Source organism: Bufo bufo, chromosome 1, assembly GCF_905171765.1.
Source record: "Bufo bufo chromosome 1, aBufBuf1.1, whole genome shotgun sequence".
Classification (NCBI taxonomy): Eukaryota; Metazoa; Chordata; class Amphibia; order Anura; family Bufonidae; genus Bufo; species Bufo bufo.
The window spans coordinates 475,928,817-475,951,246 of NC_053389.1; the positions used below are offsets into that span (position 1 = coordinate 475,928,817).

General features: G+C 44.3%; 1 protein-coding gene across 2 annotated transcripts in view; it reads right to left on the minus strand.

The window, feature by feature from the left end:
- TBK1 (TANK binding kinase 1) overlaps positions 1 to 22,430 on the minus strand; it is a 73,067-nt gene that overhangs the window by 33,500 nt on the left and 17,137 nt on the right. For both annotated transcript variants that reach the window (XM_040409397.1, XM_040409388.1), the window contains exons 5-13: positions 18,407 to 18,588; positions 17,519 to 17,679; positions 15,537 to 15,647; positions 13,417 to 13,596; positions 6,231 to 6,427; positions 4,298 to 4,356; positions 4,124 to 4,215; positions 3,527 to 3,628; positions 3,271 to 3,337 (exon numbers count right to left, since the gene is read on the minus strand). In XM_040409397.1, the coding sequence (XP_040265331.1) occupies positions 3,271 to 3,337; positions 3,527 to 3,628; positions 4,124 to 4,215; positions 4,298 to 4,356; positions 6,231 to 6,427; positions 13,417 to 13,596; positions 15,537 to 15,647; positions 17,519 to 17,679; positions 18,407 to 18,588 (1,151 nt within the window). The remainder of the gene's footprint in view (positions 1 to 3,270; positions 3,338 to 3,526; positions 3,629 to 4,123; positions 4,216 to 4,297; positions 4,357 to 6,230; positions 6,428 to 13,416; positions 13,597 to 15,536; positions 15,648 to 17,518; positions 17,680 to 18,406; positions 18,589 to 22,430) is intronic.

Below are 22,430 nucleotides of genomic sequence, written 5' to 3' on the forward strand. Positions count from 1 at the left end.
TGGCTGCTTGTGAGAAGTGCGCTCGCGCTAAGGTCCCTCGTTCACGGCCTTCAGGTTCCCTTCTCCCGTTACCCATACCTTCCCGTCCCTGGACACACCTGTCCATGGACTTTATCACGGATCTTTCTCGTTCCTCAGGGAAGTCGGTGATCCTGGTGGTGGTGGACCGTTTTAGCACGATGGCTCATTTCGTACCTTTCCCTGGTTTACCCAATGCTAAAACGTTGGCGCAAACTTTTGTCAACCATATTGTTAAATTGCATGGCATTCCCTCTGATATTGTTTCCGATAGAGGCATGCAGTTTGTGTCCAGGTTCTGGAAGGCTTTCTGTTCTCGCCTGGGGGTTCGGCTGTCCTTCTCTTCTGCTTTTCACCCGCAGTCGAATGGTCAGACTGAGCGCCTCAATCAGAATCTGGAGACATATTTGCGCTTTTTTGTGGCAGAGAACCAGGAGGATTGGTGTTCATTTCTCCCTCTTGCCGAGTTTGCTCTGAACAACCGTCGTCAGGAATCTTCTGATAAGTCACTTTGGTGCATATGGCTTCCATCCGCAGTTTGGGACATTCTCGGGAGGGGCTCTTTCTGGTTTACCTGAGGAGGAGAGATTTTCCTCGTCTTTGTCTACCATTTGGCAAAAGATTCAGAGTAATCTTAGAAAGATGAGTGAGAAGTATAAGCGTGTGGCTGATAAGAGACGTGTGCCTGGTCCGGACCTGAATGTGGGTGATCTGGTGTGGTTGTCTACAAGAAATATTAAACTGAAGGTTCCCTCCTGGAAATTGGGTCCCAAGTTTATTGGGCCTTATAAAATCTTGTCAGTCATCAATCCTGTTGCCTTCTGTCTTGATCTTCCACGGGTTTGGAAGATACATAATGTATTTCACAGATCTTTCTTAAAACCATATGTCCAGCCCACGGTACCCTCCTCTTTGCCTCCTCCTCAGATTTTGGTTGATGGCAATCTGGAGTTTGAGGTTTCCAGAATTGTGGACTCTCGCATTGTCCGCGGTTCTCTTCAGTACCTCGTTCATTGGAAGGGTTATGGTCCTGAGGAGAGGATGTGGGTTCCGGTGTCGGACATTAAAGCCACTTGCTTCATCAGGGCATTTCATAGGGCTCATCCTGAGAAGGTGGGTCCTGGGTGTCCGGAGTCCACCCGTAGGGGGGGGGGGGGGGGGGTACTGTCACTACCAGAGCTTTGAGATGTTCCCACAGCTCTGTTTCTCCACCCCTGTGATGATGTCACTACTAGAGCTTGGAGGAGTTCTCACTGCTCTGTTTCTCCGCCCCTGTGATGAGGTCTTTACATTTCTGTTTCCTTCCTCCCAGCTGTTCCTCCTGCGTTTGATTTCCCTGCCTTTAAATCACCCCTCCTCCTTTGTAGGGTGTGGATTATATTTCTCATTTAAGTTGTAGCTCTTGCTTGAGTATCTTCACTTGTAAGCTATCATTTCACTGGACCTGTGTTCTGCTGCAGCAAGTACTCCGGATATTGCCAGCTGTCTTTAGATCCGTCTTCTCTGCTGCTGCAGCTCCTTTAGCTAAGTGTGCAAACATTGTAGTGTACCTGTTTATTTTCTGACTGGATCTGAGGCGACCACGGTTCCCTCCATATACTGAGCAGGGTACCGGTGGCCGTGCCCCTTCCACTATTGTAGGGGTTACAGTGGTCATCAGTCTTAGGTACGCGGGCATGCCTCGTTCCACCATTTGGATCCAGGCATGTGCTTTAGCAGCATAGGGAGAGCTTTGAGGGTCTGACAGGGGTCACCCTTTATCCTCCCTAGTTTGGGTCCGGTCAGTAGCTCTATTTACTGTGTATGCTCTTGTTGCTCACATACAGCCGTGACAGCTACTTTCACACTAGCTACTTTCACACAAACGCTTCAGTTTTGTCCTCATTCATTGTCAATGGGGACAAAACGTAACTAAACAGAACGGAATGCTCCAAAATGCATTCCGTTCCGTTTGGTTGCGTTCTCATATCGGAGAGCAAACCGCAGCATGCGATCTGTCATGACCCACAATGCAAGTCAATGGGGACGGATCCGTTTAACTCTGACACAATCTGACAGAATAGAAAACAGATCCATCCCCCACTGACTTTCAATGGAGTTCATGACGAATCCGTCTTGGCAATGTTAAAGATAATACAACCGGATCAGTTCATAACGGATGCAGACGCTTGTATTATCAGTAACAGAACCTTTTTTGCTGAGCCCTGCCGGATCCAGTAAAAATCCTAGTGTGAAAGTAGCCTAATGCCTCCATTTAATATTGGATACAACGTGGTAGAGAGCTGAAAAAAATTCCAAATGGGGTAAAAAAAAAAAAAAAACCCACACAATTCCACAACTGTTTTATGGGTTTTCCTTTTGCGCATTCGCTATGCGGTAAAACTGAACTTTCATTCTCCGGATCAGTATGATCATGGTGCTACCACATATGTCTAGTATTTCTTGAGTTTTAATACTGAAAAGAAAAACCTTGAAAAAAAAATATATTTCTTTTTTGTAGTTATGTGTACGGAGCCGTGTGAGGGCTAATTTTTTGCGGGGCGATCTTTTGACTTTTGCACATTGACACCATTTTGGGGTGTGCATGATTTTTTTAATCAATTTTTATAAAAAAAAATTGTGGGAGCTGAAGCGACCAAAATACAGCAAATTGGCCATTTTGACTTTTTTTTTCCGTTTCACTATTTGCCATATGCGTTTTCACACACAGCGATACCCATGATGTTTTATATTTTTTATATTGTTTATGTATTTTTATTTTGGGGAAGGGGGTGGATTTGAATTTTTTTATTTTATTTTTAAAACTTTTTTTTTACACTTTATATAGCATAGCACCTATAGGGAACTGTAACAAGCAGTCATCAGATTGCTTCTCTCATAGACTCCAGTGCCCTAGCATTGGAGTCTATGAGGATTACATTATGTTCCTATGGAGCCTTTCAACAGGCAAGTGCTCTATAGGAACTTACCTGCTGCAGCCTTTTATCATTCAGGAGGACCAAGGCTGCTGCACTCACCATCCTGCTCCCCCATCCTTGCTAGCTTACGGGTTTTTGCGATCCCAGATGCCGTGGTCACGTTTGACTAAGGCATCTAAGGGAGTTAAATGTATGCGATCGATGTTCTTGTCGATCGCATGCCTAAATCCCGGGTGTTTGCTGTTTAGTGCCATCTTTAAAGTTTAAGTGTACATGTACAGTGCTGGTCGGGAAGGGGTTAAATAAACAGCAATGTCTGATGGGAAATACTCACCCGTAGCAGCTTGGAATGTATTTCATATATGTCTGACTCCACGCTCATCTGCATCATATGTTCATATCTGCAAATACGCATGAGAAAGATTACTTCTTTGCCTTAATTTCTGAAGAAAATTGTTGCTAATGAGATTTATGGGAAATATTTTAGTTGTATTGTTTATTTAATCTGTAGAACATTGTTTTGCAATAACTGAACTCACAAAAGGTGATTGACTTTGAACTGCGCTTTAGATGAGATTTGCAGAACTTACGTCTTAAGGTCTTTTTCAATGGTTCTGTTGCAGAAGTTAAATTTCAGAGTGACTTCTGTATTCTTGTGAACAGTCTCATTATACTCATCCTTTATTATTTCACTGAAAAAGAGAATCCACTGCTTACAAATGATCTCTACTTGATAACAAGCCGAAAAAGAGCTTACAGTAGAAATACACAGGCTGAATGGGCACTGCATAGGCCCTAATGTATTTCAATGTATTTTTGTTATGGTGCATTCACACCACTGTATTTTGCAGACCGCAAAATGCAGATACGCAAAAAAATATGCATGACATTAGTGTTGCATGAAGTTTTTTGCAGACCCATTGTAACCATGCCTATTCTTGTCCGCAAAACAGACAAGAATAGGATGTTCTTTTTTTGCGGGGCTGCAGAACGAACATACGGATGTGGACAGCACATGGTGCTGAAATTGATGGGTCTGCATCAGATTTGCAAAAAATGTGGATCAGATGCAGAGCAAAATTACGGTCGTGTGAATGGGGCCTAAATCAGTAAACCATTTATTTCTCACATGATGCAACTACTCCTTTAAACCATATTTATTGGAGGCAAAAAAGAAAAAAGCTTACATAAGCCAAGAAATTCCTTTCCGTGTCAGTTCCTGTGTGAGCAGCATTGATAAGGCAATACGACAGTAGTAGCAGACAACCCCAGTTACTGCCTAGTGACCAAATTAAGACATATTTAACATGGCAAAGTGAAATCTATGCATCATAATTAATATGAGTAAGTAATACACAAACCTTGGCCATGTTGGCATCAATGTCCAAGTCATAATGTGAGTGAGGTTTAGGGATCAATACTGGGGAAAAACAGATTTCATTCATGTCAGCTTATTGGGGTATTGCTTAGAAGGTTTCTTACAATTAACTAAATGAATGGCTTGAGCACGTGGGGGCCATTATCAGTACAGTTTAACAGCAACTAAAGTACATTACTGCTGAAACAATTTTTTTTTCTTATATCCATTTTATCATTATATCATAATTGTTTAAGTTAACAGTGCCATACAGAATACAACCTAAAATTTATCTGAACATAGCCCAATTTGGGCATATGCTGTTATTCTGTTAACCCCTCAAAGGTGTTCTCTGTGACTGTGTTGCCCATGCCTAGCATGGGCATTGTCACATGCCCCTCTGCAGCCAAAGACTGGCTTCAGTGGTGATGTTTGCTTGTGGCGCATCACTGCTGATGCCAGTCATTGGCTTTAGTGGAGCATGTGACCATGCCCATGCTGCACCCGATGTCAACATTGTGGGACCAAAACATAGACAAATCAGAGGCAGAGGAAAGGACAGGAGCGGCGGGGAGTAGGTAAGTATGAATCTTCTGTTGAGAGATGCAGGCATTTGCTAAAAACGAATTATTCCTAGAGAACTCCTTTACGCCACAGCTCCATAACAGTACATTACTGTAAGGGTTAGTTAAACCCCAGTGACATGCTATTACGGCGCCGTGATAGTGCAGGTTTAGGAGATGTGGCTGCGCCATCACTTATAAGTGCCAGCTCTATTATACAGCTCACAGCCTGCTCTCACTGCCAGGGTAGATACCTCTGACTCCAGCAGTTTAACTCCTCAGATGCATGGTGAAAAGCGACCACGACATCTGAGCAGTTAGACAAAGGGAGGGGAACCCTTTGTCCTCTGATCAGCACTCCACAAACTTAATTGCGGCGTGCCAAGTAACGGTAGTTGTCACGGCCAATGGCGCTTCTTTTACTGCCTCTATTACACCCTGCCTCTAGCAGAATGTAAAAGATTGCCAGTATAAATCCTTATATACTGTAAACAGAAGTACTGCAGTGTAATATTAGAAAGGATAAAACAACCACAGGTTAAAGTCCCCCAAGGGGACTAAAAACAAAAAAGTTGATTACATTTTCTAAAAATATAAAGAAAAACATTTTAATTTCTCATATATATTTTTTTATAAAGAAGCAAAACATAATTGGTACTGCTACATTCAAAAATGTCCAAAATGTGTAATAATATGTAATTTATCATTTGTGGTGAACACAGTAAATGAAAATCCCCAGTGACAGAATTGGTGTTTTTGGTCACCTAGCATGCCAAAAAATTTAATAACCATGATCAAAACTGAATAAAATACTACACATATTGGCAATCTACATCCGTGTGCCGTGATCTCTTTTTTCTCCTTAAGTACCAAAACAGACTGGATCCCTAAAGGGTCAAACAGCTCATTAACCACTTGCCTACCACTGCATGACTTTATATGTAACTCAATGTATAACATCGTTACAATATGATCTGCCAGCATCCTGTGGTGCTGCAGATTGCTGTGACCATGCTGGTATTAGACTCAATTAAATGGATAATGCGTCACTGCGTACACCCAATGGATGAACCAATGAACATGCTTAGGCTTGCAGCGGCATTTTTCTGGCCAAAATGTGGCAATTATGCCAGAAAGTGGCTGTAACCCCTGCTGGATCCCATTATAGACAACAGGGATCCAGTGGTGATCTGCTAAATCCGGCAATGCCGGATCCGGTGAACGCCGACAGGCTGTTCTCTGCTGGAAACGCTAACCGGAGATGTAAACATAGCCTTAGGGATACTGAACGTAGCCTTAGGAAGGTCGGTGATTTGGATTGTACTGCTGTATGTTACTGCAGTCTAGGTTGAATTTTGCGTGAAGCGTACTTACTTTTCTCATACTGTAGACCAATGACTGTCATCATCTCCCTCGTTATCACAAAGATCGGATTTTCTTCTGCAGTTTCAGGAAAGTGCTGTGCTAGTCTGCCAGGCTCTAAAACTAATCTTCTGCCTTCATAGAGCAGTTCCTGGTTCGGACATTGGATGTTTGTCTGTTTGTACACCAAGTCATGAAACTCTGCAGGCCTGGAATATAGATTAAAAAAAATCTCTAGTTGATATATACAAGCATAATATTCACACCCGTGTTAGGAACAAAATATCTGAAAATCAGATTAACTTTGTCAATCACAAAACAATTGTAAATTAAAATAAATCAGAAAGAAAGGATACGAACTTGAAACAAAACCTTTAATCATTTTAAAGGTAATTTTAATATAATTTTTTTATTATATACTGGTATTCTTGTTTTTTTGGTCAATTTGCACTTTTGCCATTCTCACCATTTGCACTTGTTCATACTGTAAGATCAGATACACTGCTCTAATAAACTGCACAAAGTACCAAATTGACTTTGCTTTGAGAGAATGTTTGCTTAACCACCTCAGCCCCCCTAGCTTAAACACCCTTAATGACCAGGCCACTTTTTACACTTCTGACCTACACTACTTTTACCGTTTATTGCTCGGTCATGCAATTTACCACCCAAATGAATTTTACCTCCTTTTCTTCTCACTAATAGAGCTTTCATTTGGTGGTATTTCATTGCTGCTGACATTTTTACTTTTTTTGTTATTAATCGAAATTTAAAGTTTTTTTGCAAAAAAATGACTTTTTCACTTTCAGTTGTAAAATTTTGCAAAAAAAAAAAAAAAGAGATCCATATATAAATTTTTCTCTAAATTTATTGTTCTACATGTCTTTGATAAAAAAAAAAATGGTTTGGGTAAAAGTTATAGCGTTTACAAACTATGGTACAAAAATGTGAATTTCCGCTTTTTGAAGCAGCTCTGACTTTCTGAGCACCTGTCATGTTTCCTGAGGTTCTACAATGGCCAGACAGTACAAACACCCCACAAATGACCCCATTTCGGAAAGTAGACACCCTAAGGTATTCGCTGATGGGCATAGTGAGTTCATAGAACTTTTTATTTTTTGTCACAATTTAGCGGAAAATTATGATTTTTTATTTTTTTATTTCTTTTCTTACAAAGTCTCATATTTCACTAACTTGTGACAAAAAATAAAAACTTCTATGAACTCACTATGCCCATCAGCGAATACCTCGGGGTGTCTTCTTTCCAAAATGGGGTCACTTGTGGGGTAGTTATACTGCCCTGGCATTCTAGGGGCCCTAATGTGTGGTAAGTAGTTTGAAATCAAAATCTGTAAAAAATGGCCGGTGAAATCCGAAAGGTGCTCTTTGGAATGTGGGCCCCTTTGCCCACCTAGGCTGCAAAAAAGTGTCACACATGTGGTATCTCCGTACTCAGGAGAAGTTGGGCAATGTGTTTTGGGGTGTCATTTTACATATACCCATGCTGGGTGAGATAAATATCTTGGTCAAATGCCAACTTTGTATAAAAAAAATGGGAAAAGTTGTCTTTTGCCAAGATATTTCTCTCACCCAGCATGGGTATATGTAAACCGCTTATCCCTGTCCGAACCAGGAGCTTCTCTGTAAGAGAGTGCCCCAACCCGGACACCCATCTGATGGATGTGATGGCCACAAGAAAAAAAAAAACACCTTCCAGGACAGGATCCGGAGCGACATCTCCCGCAAGGGTTCAAGGGGAAAATTTCGAAGCGCTGAAAGGACTAAAGTCAGATCCCAAGGCGGTAAAGGAGGACGGTATGGGGAAACCGTCTGTGCCATTCCCTGAAGGAAGGTATTATGGGCCCTGGGTGAGACAGAGGACGCTGGAAAGGATACACAGCGCCGAACCTGACCCAGTAAGGAACTAATGGCCAACCAAAAACTCAGGACATCAGGATCCACCCCTGCTAAAGGGAAGCGCGCCACGGAAACGGTAAGTGGTCCACCAATGTCCCCCGAGCCGAAGAGGCTTGTGGGGAGACTGAGAAGCTGGCGATAAACCACCGAGAAAGGAACGCCTGAAAGGCATGTCCAACCGCAAGCCAAGGAATCAACACATTGGATAGGTGAAAGTAGAGACGATGTGAGAATCACCGGCGATGGAGTTCCGTCAGCGACCGTGTATTGACGGCGTAGCAACACTGATCGACGGAAATTTCGACCAGACCAAGATAAGGGAATAAAACTCCTGCCTCGAGGAGGAAGAATAGAAGGGGTGTGCCGGGTAAGGAATGAAACTCTATCAACCGTCGTGACAGCACCCCCGCTCAGCCTGGCGTGGTGAGTCTCGTAGTCTAGCCATGGAATGTGCCATTCCCCATCTGAGCCTGGTAGTACACAGAAGTAGCCACCGGATGATAGTGTTGGTGCCATACTCCGCCTAAGGAGGAGGCCATACAGCGTACACCACCGATTTCGGCGTTAGAAGAATCCATCACCGGACGAAGGAACCGTGCAGGAGGAGCCAGAGACTGTAATGGTTACTCCAGGACCCCCATACTGTAGGAGCTGCCGCGTGTCCCGCTAGCACAAACTGAGGGGCAGAGTAGAGGAATCCGGTAGAAGCCATGGTATCATACCGCCCCAGGGAAGGAGAGCTAAACTTCAACACTCCACCTGGGAAGGGCGTTGAACAGAAGCAACCGCCAAGCCAGCGTCAGGGTAAAACCCCTATGGTGGCTGGGAAGGTCGGGAGGTCCACTATAGGACTGCGCAGGTGGTGCCTATCAACCAAACGGCCCGGATGGATTGGGAAGGTCCGCCATTGGATTGCGCAGGCAGTGCTAATCCACCAAGCGACCCCGGAGGGTGATTGGGAAGGTCCGGAGGTCCACCATAGGATTGCGCAGGTGGAGAATACCAATCAAGCGACCCTGGAGGGTGGATTGGGAACTGAGAGGTCCTCCTCTGTCCGTACTAGGACACGGCCCAGTCTGACAGAGCGGTCCAGCGGCGATGAGGCTTGATGGGGCAGGACCCGAATCTTTTATGTACTTTCTTTATTTGTTTTTAAATAAACTGTGATGCCTAGCCTCAGGGGACAAGAGGTAGGAAGGGGTTAAATCATTGAAGCCCATTGCCCTGCAGATAGGCACTATCCTGCACCAGCCTCAAGAGATGGCTGGCCAGGAAGGGTTAACTGCCTGAAAAAAAAAACGGGGGTGGGGTTCTGAGGCTAGTGGGGGAGGGGGGAAGCAAAGTGGAAAGAGTTTGCGCCTGACCTAAGCAACCTTCCCCCCCCCCCCCCCCCCATACCCGGGGATGAATTTGCGGAGCCTAGTAGGCCGCGAAGCCGGGGCCTAAGTTGTGACACGGCCGACCGGAATGAACTGTCAGGCCGGCGGGGCACAGAGGTGGAAGTGCGCTGCTCGGGCCGTACGTCACATCCGAATGCGCTCTCCGGTTGTGCGCGCGGGTCCGGAGGAAGAAGGAAGAAAGGGGTAGGCCCGAAAAGAAGCCTAAATTTAAGGGCGCCCGGACAGAGTGCTGGCGGTTCTTTACTGGAGCGGCGGGCGATTAGCGCTCGCTCCCTGGATGGGCGGATTATGGCACTGGGGAACAGGAACCTCCTCCGCTCCCCTCCTGTAGCAAGGGCCCCAACAAATAATATAGAGCACAGGAGTGTGCACGGCCGCCCACTATGCCTAACAGTGACTCCAAGAAAGGGCCATTAACCCCCTATGCGCCCGTGGCTGCCCCCCTCAGAAACAACCACAGAGTAAGCGAAACAACAGTGCCGCTACTCTGCCAGTGCCGGTGATGCTGGGCACTTACTGTGTCGGCACAGAGGGGAGGGAATCGACCAAAGTCCAGGGCTAGGGATACTGCTCAGAGATAATGGAGGGAGGGGGAAGCAGAGGGCCCAGTGCTTGCCAAATAGGGAGGGAGGGAGAGGGTTAACATACTCACCTGTCTTCCTCCTCTTCTCTTCACCCTCCCTAAGTGGGCCCATAAGGTCACCTTCTCCAGCAGGGTCACCTCCTCAGCAGCTGGCACCGGAGTGGCAGATGTCTGGTATGGCGGGAAAGTCTTCTCTTTGGCGGACCTAGGCCGCCCTGATCCACCTTGTCTTCTGTGGGGGAGGCAGCAGTGCGGGTGACCGGCACTGGCGCAACTCGACCCCGGGAGAACAGGGAGGCGAGGCGACCCTGTTTTCCCATCTGAAAAAGAAGGAAAAAAATTAACTAAAATAAAAAATCTTCAGGAGATCCCTGCAGAGCAGCGAGGTCTTGCCTCCTATTGACACTCGAAAAAACTGAAGCTCTCTCTCCAGGCTGGAGGGGGTATAGCTGCCAGGGGAGGAGCTTTTACAGCTTTTACTAGTGTCAACGCCTCCTAGAGGACATAGCTATACCCACGGTCTCTGTGTCCCCCAATGAATATGGGCGAGAAATATGGATGACATACGGATGTGTTCCGTGTGCGTTCCGTATTTTTTGCGGACCCATTGACTTGAATGGGGCCTCGGACCGTGATTTGCGGACAATAATAGGACATGCACTACTTTTTTGCGGAACGTAAATACGGAATGCACACAGAGTACCTTCTGTTGTTTTTGCGGACCCGTTGAAGTGAATGGTTCCGCATACGGTCCACAAAAAAAAAAAAATGGACGGTAAGAAAATATGTTCGTGTGCATGAGCCCTAAGATAGATGCAGGTCCTACGTCTGAAACTCGCTCCTATCTCCCAAACTGGGACCTCAAAGTGAAGGGTGCGCAGCCATTCTCCATTCACCGCTATAGGAATTCAGAAAACAGCCGAGTGCTGACTCAGCTATTTCCGGCAGTCCCACAACAGTGAGGAGAAAGGTGGACGTTTGTGCGCGGCTTGCTCTCCATTCATTGCTATGGGACTTCTGAACATAGCCAAGCGCTTTCTCTGCTATTTTTGGAAGTCCTATGGCAATGAATAGAGAACAAGCTGCGCATGCGTGATGTGCTCTCCTTCATTTTGGGGACCCCATTCTGGATATAGGTGTGGATCAACCTGACATTGATGGCATATTCTAATGATATGCAATTATTGTCTCAGATGGGAAAAACCCTTTAAGCAAACACCACGCATCTCCTAAGATGATGTAAAGTGGTTTATCTGATCTTACAGTATGAACAAGTGCAAAAGGTGAGAAGTACAAAGTGACAAAAAAAATTATAATAATAAAAAGTTAAATAAAAAATGAAATTACGGTACTCATTCATACACCATAACCACAAATGTGTATGAATGTGTAATTTCATTTTTGTCCTCTCTAGTGGTCATTTCATGTGGTAGGCTAATTCCGCTATTAGTGACTGGTTAAAGACCATTTTGGTGCATGTATTACATTAGACAGCATATGGGAGCATGAACTACATTTTTAGGACATGTGAGTTATATATTCTTATTAATATTAGGAAATCTCCTTTGTTTAGGGACCTTTAAATAACTGTATGCATTGTCACCAACCACCCCTCGATGAATCCATCGGCAAATATGCTTTTTGGAAGTGGTAAGCAAGCCTAGTTCTGGTGTACATTTTGCACTGACATGGGTTTGTAGCGCTTACAATTGATTATTATGGTCAATATTGTATACTGGCTCACTCTCTGAGGAAGTTTTTATACTGCATCAGGCTTATTTTTGAGTTGCATGTGCTTTTAATGCATTTAAGATGTATTTTGATGCTTGGGACTACTTGGATAAGCACCTTTCTCTGGACCTCTCTCTTCTTAAACCAAGCTCCAAATGTGCAACTAATTGAAAACGCATAAAGATCTTTTAGTGTTCCTTTATGGTTAGAGAGTTCATTATGCCTATAGACGTACCATATTATTCAGACTATAAGATGGACCCCAGGTTTAGAAACAGAAAATTTAAGAAATATTTTCTACTTATTGAATCTTTCCTGGTGGTTTAATGAAGAAGGATGGGGTCAAGGTCACTAACTTTGGAGATCTAGCGTAAAGGGGGTTATTGGTTTTGGCCAGCTCCTGTTAACCTTAGTGTGTCATCTGCTGACACACACAGCTCTGTTGCCTACACAGCTGACACACACGCAGCTCTGCTGCATAGACAGCTGACACACACAGCACTGCTGCACAGGTAGCTGACACATACAAAGCCCTGCTGCATACACAGCTGACACACACGCAGCTCTGCTGCATAGACAGCTGACACACACAGCACTGCTGCACAGGTAGCTGACACATACAAAGCCCTGCTGCATACACAGCTGACACACACGCAGCTCTGCTGCATAGACAGCTGACACACACAGCACTGCTGCACAGGTAGCTGACACATACAAAGCCCTGCTGCATACACAGCTGACACACACGCAGCTCTGCTGCATAGACAGCTGACACACACAGCACTGCTGCACAGGTAGCTGACACATACAAAGCCCTGCTGCATACACAGCTGACACACACGCAGCTCTGCTGCATAGATAGCTGACACACACAGAGCCCTGCTGCATACACAGCTGACACACACATTTCTGTACACTGACATCCACTGTACACTCTTTTGGATCTGGCTACTCCCACTGATGACATCATCAAAGGTCATCAAGCTGCAGTTAGTTGGAGCTTTCATCTGCTTCCCTGCAGCTTGGGGACCTTCAGGATGAAGAGGGTATCGTGCTTCTCACAGTCATCTCCAAGAACCTTCAGCCTCCTCTCCTGCCTGCACTGATCACACAGATCAGTATCGGGCAGGGACAGAGAAAAGCGTACAGATGCACAGCTCTCTCACTGATCAAGCAGAGTGCTGTATGAGTGCTCAGGGAGGTCTCACACTGCTGGACCACCCTGACTGCGGCCCATAAGACAAAGGCACTTTTTGGCTCGATTTTTTCTTGCTAAAAAAATGCGTCTTTTATTCCAAAAAATATGGTATATTTTCTGTATTTTCAGTGTCACTTAAAATGCCAGTAGTATTTTAACATCCATGTCTGGCAGTTCCACAGAAGTGAATGAAGCGGTGGTCACGCATGCGTATTACTGCTCCACACACATGAAACGGTAATGCGCGTGGAATGGGGACCTCCATTCTTGTGATTTCCTACCGCTATCAATTAGGCATTTATCTCCTATCCTGTGAGAAAACCCCTTTAAAAGAGCTCAAACTTCTGACCATAAATATTAAAAACTTACTTATCATAAGCATGAATGTATATCTTGTGGAGTGTCATTTGCTGAAGAGAAAAGACATGGATGACAATTTGGTGGAAAACATCATTAGTCACAGCAAAGAACTGGTCAAAGCCCCAACACTTCTCCTGGTCGGCTTCTAGAATATTTGCCAGTACTGGAGCAAAAAGAGATTGTAGGCCACTGAAAAGATAACCGGAAAGAAATATAAATAAAAGACACATCATAGAAACTGAAATACATTATACAAAACACATACTACTTTAAAGGGGTATTCCCATATTAGGAAATTATGGCATAACCACAGGGCATACTATAAGTGCCTTCCATCTGGGCATCCCACCACTGGGATCCTCACCTGCAGGGAGAACGGTGGTTGGTGACCCATTCACCTATTTCCCAGCTCCTGGACCCATTCCCTCAACAGATAAGAGTATTACTACTGCCAAAGTATTACATTAAGCTGAGTCACTTTGTGAATTACTAACTAAACTGAAGACAGTCGTATTACTAATGTAGTTGCTACAATATATGTAGTTCGTAGAAGTGTTAAATGTAGAAAAAAACTGTCCAAACATAATTTTTTTCATACTACCTACAAAACCAATTCCCCACAAGGAATAGAGGCAACCCCCATCAAATATATAAAATAAAATCCAAGTTTATTGAAAAATACAGTTATGACATATAACTGTAAATGAACTTGTGGAAAACATCAGATCATGAAACTGATATCCATAAAATTGCTGCGTCAAGTACATAACCCCTACATCACAACATTCCCCAAAAGAGATGGAATAACATGTGCCGTGGCAAAAAGCGGGGTAATCCTGTAGTGTGCCAAAAAATAGTAACCATGGACTCATATCAATAATGTATCAGCATCTCCCAGTGGGGTGCAGCGGCGTTAACTCATGAAACCCACTGTAGAACATCTAGATGGTATACTGAGTCCTAAAATATACAACAATAAAACACTACCACGGTATCACTACCTAAGAACTATTACCCACCCAAGCACATGATGAGGAAACGTGGATCCAGGGATGCTTTGCAGACTGCAAAACACTTACGGCCATGTGCATGACACCTAAATGTAAACTTAATGTAACATCTTTGTCTTATGCAAATCCGTAAGGAAGGAATCCTTCTAGATTCTATATTAGTATAATGTACATCATTGTATATACAGAAAAGACTTCACTGAAAATCATTTCCAGGAGTTGGATATTGATGGCCTATCCTCAGGATGGGTCATCAATATATGATTGTTGGGAGTCTGATACTGCCAACGATCAGCTATTTGAAGAGGCCACAATGCTCTGGTGAGTGCTGCAGCCTCCTCACAGCTTAGAAAGCACAGTGACGTACACTGTATAGCGGCTTTGCTTGGCACTGCAGCCCAAGCCCATTTACAGGAATGGGGCTGAGCTGCAAATAGGCCACCTGATCAACAAATGTAACGTCACCGGCCTAGAAACAGGCAACTCACCGGAGCACAGCAGCCTACTCAAACAGATGATCGGCGGGGGTGCTGGACCCCCACAGATCAGATACTGTTGACTAAGGCTACTTTCACACTCGCGTTTTGTGTGGATCCGTTCAGATAATACAACCGTTAGCATCCGTTCAGAAAGGATCCGTTTGTATTATCTTTAACATAGGCAAGACGGATCCGTCTTGAACACCATTGAAAGTCAATGGAGGACGGATCCGTTTTCTATTGTGCCAGATTGTGTCAGTGAAAACGGATCAGTCCCTATTGACGTACATTGCGTGTCAGAACGGATCTGTTTGGCTCAGTTTCTTCAGACGGACACCAAACGCTGCAAGCAGTGTTTCGGTGTCCGTCTCCAAAGCGGAATGTAGGCGGAACAGAGGCAAACTGATGCATTCTGAGCGGATCCTTTTCCATTCAGAATGCATTAGAATGCACACTGATCCGTTTTGGACCGTTTGTGAGAGCCCTGAACGGATCTCACAAACGGAAAGCCAAAACGCGAGTGTGAAAGTAGACTAATCTTGAGGATAGGCCATCAAAAGTGAACTCCTGGAAAACTCCTTTAATAAAAATGCTGTTGGGGAAAAAAAAAATTATAGAATCTCCAATTATGTGTACTTACAAGGACAAATTACAACTAAGGGGCAGGTCCCAACTCCACTCTATAGGACCATTTTCAGCTCTCTGGACACCTGATATTGCCCCTGATGGTTTCCCAGTAATAATTTTATACCTGTATGAAGAAAAAAAAAGAAATCATATATTTCCATTACTCATAGACACATATTTATAAAAATGTTCACCTACCACTACTGTATATTGTCATTGCCACTGCTCACCAAAGATTAGATAGCGACAGAGAAAGTCATGAAACATGAACTGGTTATGCACATAAACAATGGAATTCCAAAAAGTTTATGTACACTGCTGTAATAGAGCAAATTTACTAATGCTGTCTAGAGGGAATATTAGACAGGCAGATTTTCAGCCCGATGATCGCTAATGAACGTTTATAGTAACGCTTGCTAGCGATAATCTTGCAGTGTAATACTGCCGCCGACTGTACGATGAATGAGAAAACATTTGTTCATAGGCCAATGCAGATCTTTCAGCATGCTGAAAGATCTGGATTTGCCGTCAGCAGTTTGTGCTATCTAATTACGATCTGCCGCCGGTAAACCACTGTACAGCGTGGGGATGAGCGATGGCATAGTGATCAGTCCTCTCTGTGTTGCTGAGGAGATCGCTACATGTAATAGCAGCGGTCTCCTCAGCAAGCGAGCAGACGATTGCCGGGAGGGAACGATTCCTTCCCGGCAATCGTCTGTGTGATCGGGGTCTAATACACCCTTTAAAGAGGCTCTGTCACCGCTCCTGACATGCCTGTTTTAATAGCTGAGCTGCAAACAAGCCACATGATCAACAAATGTAACGTCACCGGAGCACTGCAGCCTACCCAAACAGATGATCGGCAGGGGTGCTGGACCCCCACAGATCAGATACTGATGACTAATCTTGAGGATAGGCCATCAAAAGTGAACTCCTGGAAACCCCCTTTAACAAAAGTGCTGTTGGGGGGGAAAAAATTCACATTCTCTATGTAATAACAATTCTGGAGCATCTATTCTTATGGCTCTATGATGTGCCGTTCCTCTATTATTTCTACAAGAAGTTATGAATGAATTGCCAGCAGTCTGCAGTAAGGGTACAGAGGGGTGGTAACCAGTTGGGGTGTGTACTTGCACACACACACACACACACACACACACTCTATCCAAATCAGTGCTTCCATTTTCAGACTGTGCAGGTACACCCCCCCCCCCCCCCCCCCCCAACTGCTTACCACCCCTCTGTACCCTTACTGTAGACAATTAATTCATAACTTCTAGTAGGAATAATAGCTTCTGGGCGTAGGACAGGCACAATAAAGGTACTATTTTTATGTTGGGCAACTGTGCTATAATGTGATATGAGCGGTCTAAAAAGTAGGTGACAGACTCCCTTTAATAAATTTAGTGCATTTTCCTGCAGTCCATGCACCAGAGTTTGAAATCTATGCCAGCTATGCGCTAGTGTAGATTTCAGCAATAATTTATGCTCAGAGTCTTAAGGTGCCAATACACATTAGTCAAAAATTTGATGAAAATAGATGATTTCAACAGAAACAAACATTTTTGGTTTAAATTTAACGTTGATTGTTTTATCTGACTGATGACAGGCCCCTCACAATCTAAAACGAAAGATCTTTTGTTCAAGGAAATACTCTTTCTTTAAAAGAACATTCCCAGAAAGATTTTTCGTCCATTGCCTGGTTTCATAGAACATAGGTTATGCATAAACCGAATGTATCCACAGGACCTCATTCACCCTCTGTCAGGGTGAAATGCATGGGCATATAGTACGGGGCCCCGTTCTCGTGATTGGTGGGTTTCCAAGCGGTAGGACCCCCAACCAATCTAATAGTTATCCCCTACCCTGTGGATAGAGGATAACTTTTAACAACCGGAATACCCCTTTAATACCACATTATATAACCATGACCAGATAAGACATAGTCATCTCGCACTAGCATTAAATGTGCCAACAGTAAAATTAAAGACACACATGACTTCTTTGTTACGACGAGGACCCTCAAAAGGTCTGAAGGGAAGGCTGCCAGTTGCTGCATGGTAGAATGTCACTCCAATGCTCCACAAATCCACGGTGGCCCCATACTTCTTCTGGTGGTCTTTTCTAAGCACAGCACGCTCATACATGTCTGGGTGCTATAAAAAATAAAAAAAAACACGAACACTCAGGATGTATACACATGAAGTAAAACAGCATATTATCCGAGAAATGACACGGTACATAATAGTGTCACTTGCAGACAGGAGAAGAGAATTTTTCAACTCTAAAATACGTTTCATAGGGCTATTCCCATCTGGAGATTTAGGACATACTCACAGAATATACCATCAATGTGCGATAGATGTGGGACCTGCAGCTACCCCAAGAATGGTGCCTCCTTGCTTTCCCAGTGAATGGAGAGGTGCCCACGTATCCAGATGGGGAATAGTTGAAAAGTAGTAACCACATTTAACAGGCCTATATGGACAGTGAAACTTTAAGACCCTTTCACCTGATGCAGAGTGACTTTCTCTGATGAACCCCTCTCACCCATGAATTACATAGATGGCACATTGATTTCATTACGGCAAGGAACATCACACTGAGCTGGCTGCTTCCCTTGGCGATAACAGCTCAACCTCTCAATATCTGCTTGCCGTTAGTATTTGTTTTTCTGTATTCAGATGATGAAAAACCTGTCCTGGTCATGTGATGCTCCCAAGAGATAATGGTACAAGCCAAGCACGTGTGTGATCATCACACAACCAGGATAAACTTTCATCCTAAACACAAATATTCCTATTAACGATTTACGAGCAGAGACCTCAAAAGTATCTTTATACAGTACCAGAGGTAGGTCATTCATCAAAACCTATCAATTACCAAATATTCTTCAGTGCCATACAGAGAAACAAACTGCTCATCATCCTCTAATTCCCTGGCTGCACCAAAGTCAGTCAGCTTATAAACTGACTGCCCGTCTTCTCCGACGACCCGCATAATATTTCCCGGCTTGATGTCTCGGTGTATTATTCCATTTTCTCGGAGATGGTTCATTCCTGCCACTAAGGAGGGAAAAATAAAAAAAAGTCAGCATTGAGTTGTTTAATATATATATATAAAAATGTGGATGGAAACCATAATCCAAGAAATTAGAAATAAAAAATATAATTTAAGACATTTTTCACAAAAAAATAATTTTAAAGATATTTGTCTGAACCTGTTCAATGCTGTACAGATAATCTAACCAATAACCACAAATTGTGCCACTAGTGCGCTGTCTATATGAAATAATTATTTCCAACAGAATAAAACCTGTATGATTATTTATCTCTTGGAAGTTAGTGGTTCTCCTTGTAAGGAGTCTTAGGGTACCTGCACATGGCTGCGGGTTGACAAACTCTGCACTTGTGCATTTGCACACCACATCTGTATGTGTTTCTTATGGTTTTTGCTGCAGATGTGGCACAGATCTCACTCTTTGCATTGGAAAGGGTGAAATCTGCACAAAAAATGCGCATAAACGATTGACATGCTGCAAATTTCTAAATTTGCACGGCAGGTCAATTTCCGCACAGGAAGCAAAAGCAAAGGGTGTAATTTATTAGGACTGGCATTTTAGATGCTGGTCTTAATAAGACCCTGTGCTGGCAGTGGATCCGCTGCAGTTATGTATAGGCACCAGCCTCTATATAACTTCGGCACATCCAGCGCCAGTTCTAAATGTAAGACAGCTTCCAAGCTGTCTTACATTAAGACCATTTTCTACGCCTAAACCAGGCGTAGAAAATAATGAGTAAGGCTACTTTCACACTTGCGGCAGTGTGATCCGGCAGGCAGTTCCGTTGGCGGAACTGCCCGCCGGATCCGCCTAACAAATGCATTGCAAGAACAGATCAGTCTCTCCGTTTGTCATGCGGACAGACAGATCCGTCTTGTATTTTTTTTTAACATTTTTACCGGTCTGCGCAGGCCGGAAGGACGGATCCGGCATTCCGGTATTTTGAATGCCGGATCCAGCACTAATACATTCCTATGGGGAAAAATGGCATTCAGGCAAGTCTTCAGTTTTTTTTGCCTGATCAGTCAAAACGACTGAACGGAAGACATCCTGATGCATCCTGAACGGATTACTCTCCATTCAGAATGCATGGGGATATGCCTGATCAGTTATTTTCCGGTATAGAGCCCCTGTGACGGAACTCTATGCCAGAAAAGAAAAACACTAGTGTGAAAGTACCCGCAGACGGGCTTGCCGGCCCATCCCCTTGCCCGACCATGCAATGCCCACTTTTTTTAGACCTGGCGTGCGCGGGGAGAAGACGCAGATTGCAGCGCAACTAACCGTTGTGCCGCAATCTGTGTCTGAAATGCTCCTTATAGGCGTATTTTAGGTTAATAAATGACCCCCAAAGAGTCTTAACACTTGTTCAATTTCATTCACTTTGCCGCTACTGTATTACCCTGAGGTTTATCTGCACAAAAATCCGCACAGAAAAAAACGTGCGGAATCTACAAGGTGAGCAGGTAGCTTATGGCCACATTCGCATAGAAAATTGTATGTGTGGTTTTTGTGGACATATCCTTTCTTGGTACAGATTCTGCGTGCATCCACTGCTAAATGAGGCTAAAACCCCGGGCAGACCCGCTGCACTACAAAATGTAAAACCGTGGCAGAAACCTGAGGAGATGCCTTGGGTTTCTGCTGTGGAAAAATCTGTAGTGTGAAATTACCCTAACAGATATTGCTGCCTGGGAGAAAGTAGGCAAATTATCTCTCCAACAGAAATAAAACTGTCTCTCGCGCCACCTATAGGTGGCTACCCTGTAAGTCAATCTCTAACCCAGCAAAGAGGTGGGAAACTGACTAGTGCTATGACTTCATCATTTCAGAGTTTTTGCTCCTCTTCAGTGCAGAGTAGGGTTCAGGTCGGCTGGCTGAGATGATACTTTGGATACTTTTCCTAGGGTACACTGCCTGTAAGATCCCTATGATAGGGAGCTAGATCTCCACAGGGAGAACCAGTACAATTCAAGAGCTGCATCAACGGCATCTCACTCTGCAAACCAGAACCCTACTCTGTACTGATGAGGATCAAAAAAGAAACTGTGCGGTCTACAGTCGACATCTTGTTTGGCCTATATGCATAATTATGTTTGATTATTCAGAAAATGTATGGTCCTTGCCTTGCTATGTCTGGTTCTCTTGCTGTTAGGCCTCCTGCACACGACTGTTGTGTGCACCCGTGGCCGTTGTGACGTTTTCATATTTTTTCGCGGACCCATTGACTTTCAACGGGTCCGTGGAAAAATCGGAAAATGCACCGTTTGGCAGCCGCATCCGTGATCCGTGTTTCCTGGCCGTGAAAAAAATAGGACCTGTCCTATTTTTTTCACGGCCAACGGTTCACGGACCCATTCAAGTCAATAGGTCCGTAAAAAAACACGGATGCACACAAGATTGGCATCCGTGTCCGTGGCCGTAGGCTACTTTCATGCAGACGGATCCGAAGATCCGTCTGCATAAAAGCTTTTTCAGAGCTGAGTTTTCACTTCGTGAAAACTGAAATCCGACAGTATATTCTAACACAGAGGCGTTCCCATAGTGATGGGGACGCTTCTAGTTAGAATATACTACGAACTGGGTACATGACTGCCCCCTGCTGCCTGGCAGCACCCGATCTCTTACAGGGGGCTGTGATCCGCACAATTAACCCCTCAGGTTACACACCTGAGGGGTTAATTGTGCTTATCTTAGCCCCCTGTAAGAGATCAGGTGCTGCCAGGCAGGAGGGGGCAGACCCCCTCCCTCCCCAGTTTTAATTTCATTGGTGGCCAGTGCGGCCCCCCCTCCCTCTATTGTAATATCATTGGTGGCCAGTGTGCGGCCTCCCCGGCCCCCCCCCTCCCTCCCTTTATTGTATTATCATTGGTGGCCAGTGTGCGGCCCCCCCTCCCTCCCTCTACTGTAATATCATTGGTGGCCAGTGTGCGGCCTCCCCTCCCTCCCTGTATTGTAATATCATTGGTGGCCAGTGTGCGGCCTCCCCTCCCTCCCTCCCTCTATTGTATTATCATTGGTGGCCAGTGTGCGGCCCCCCCCTCTATTGTGTTAATATCATTGGTGGCCACCAATATCATTGGTGGCCCCCCCCGATCATTGGTGGTAGCGGAGAGTTCCGATCGGAGTCCCAGTTTAATCGCTGGGGCTCCGATCGGTAACCATGGCAACCAGGACGCTACTGGTAAGTGACAGATCATTAAGCATTGCGCCGCACAGACCTGTCACTTACCAGTAGGAGGAGCTCCTGGCCGGACACAGACAGCGCAGCAGGTAAGTATGATGCTTCTAATATTGTAATATTGCTAAGTAACCATGGCAACCAGGCCTGCAGTAGCGTCCTGGTTGCCATGGTTACCGATCGGAGCCCCAGCGATTAACCCTTTCATGACCAATGGTCATTGATGCCCCAGTGTCCAGGTCAAAATTAACAAATCTGACATGTGTCACTTTATGTGGTAATAGCTTTGGAACACTTTTACTTATCCACGCCATTCTGAGATTGTTTTCTCGTGACACATTGTACTTCATGATAGTCATATATTTGAGTCAATATATTTCACCTTTATTTATGAAAAAATCCCAAATTTACCCAAAATTTTGAAAAATTCACAATTTTCCAAATTTCAATTTCTCTGCTTCTAAAACAGAAAGTGATACCTAATAAAATATTTATTAGTTAACATTCCCCATATGTCTACTTTATGTTGGCATCATTTTGGAAATGTCATTTTATTTTTTTAGGACGTTAGAAGGCTTAGAAGTTTAGAAGCAATTCTTACAATTTTTAAGAAAATTTCCAAAACCCGCTTTTTAAAGGACCAGTTCAGGTCTGAAGTCCCTTTG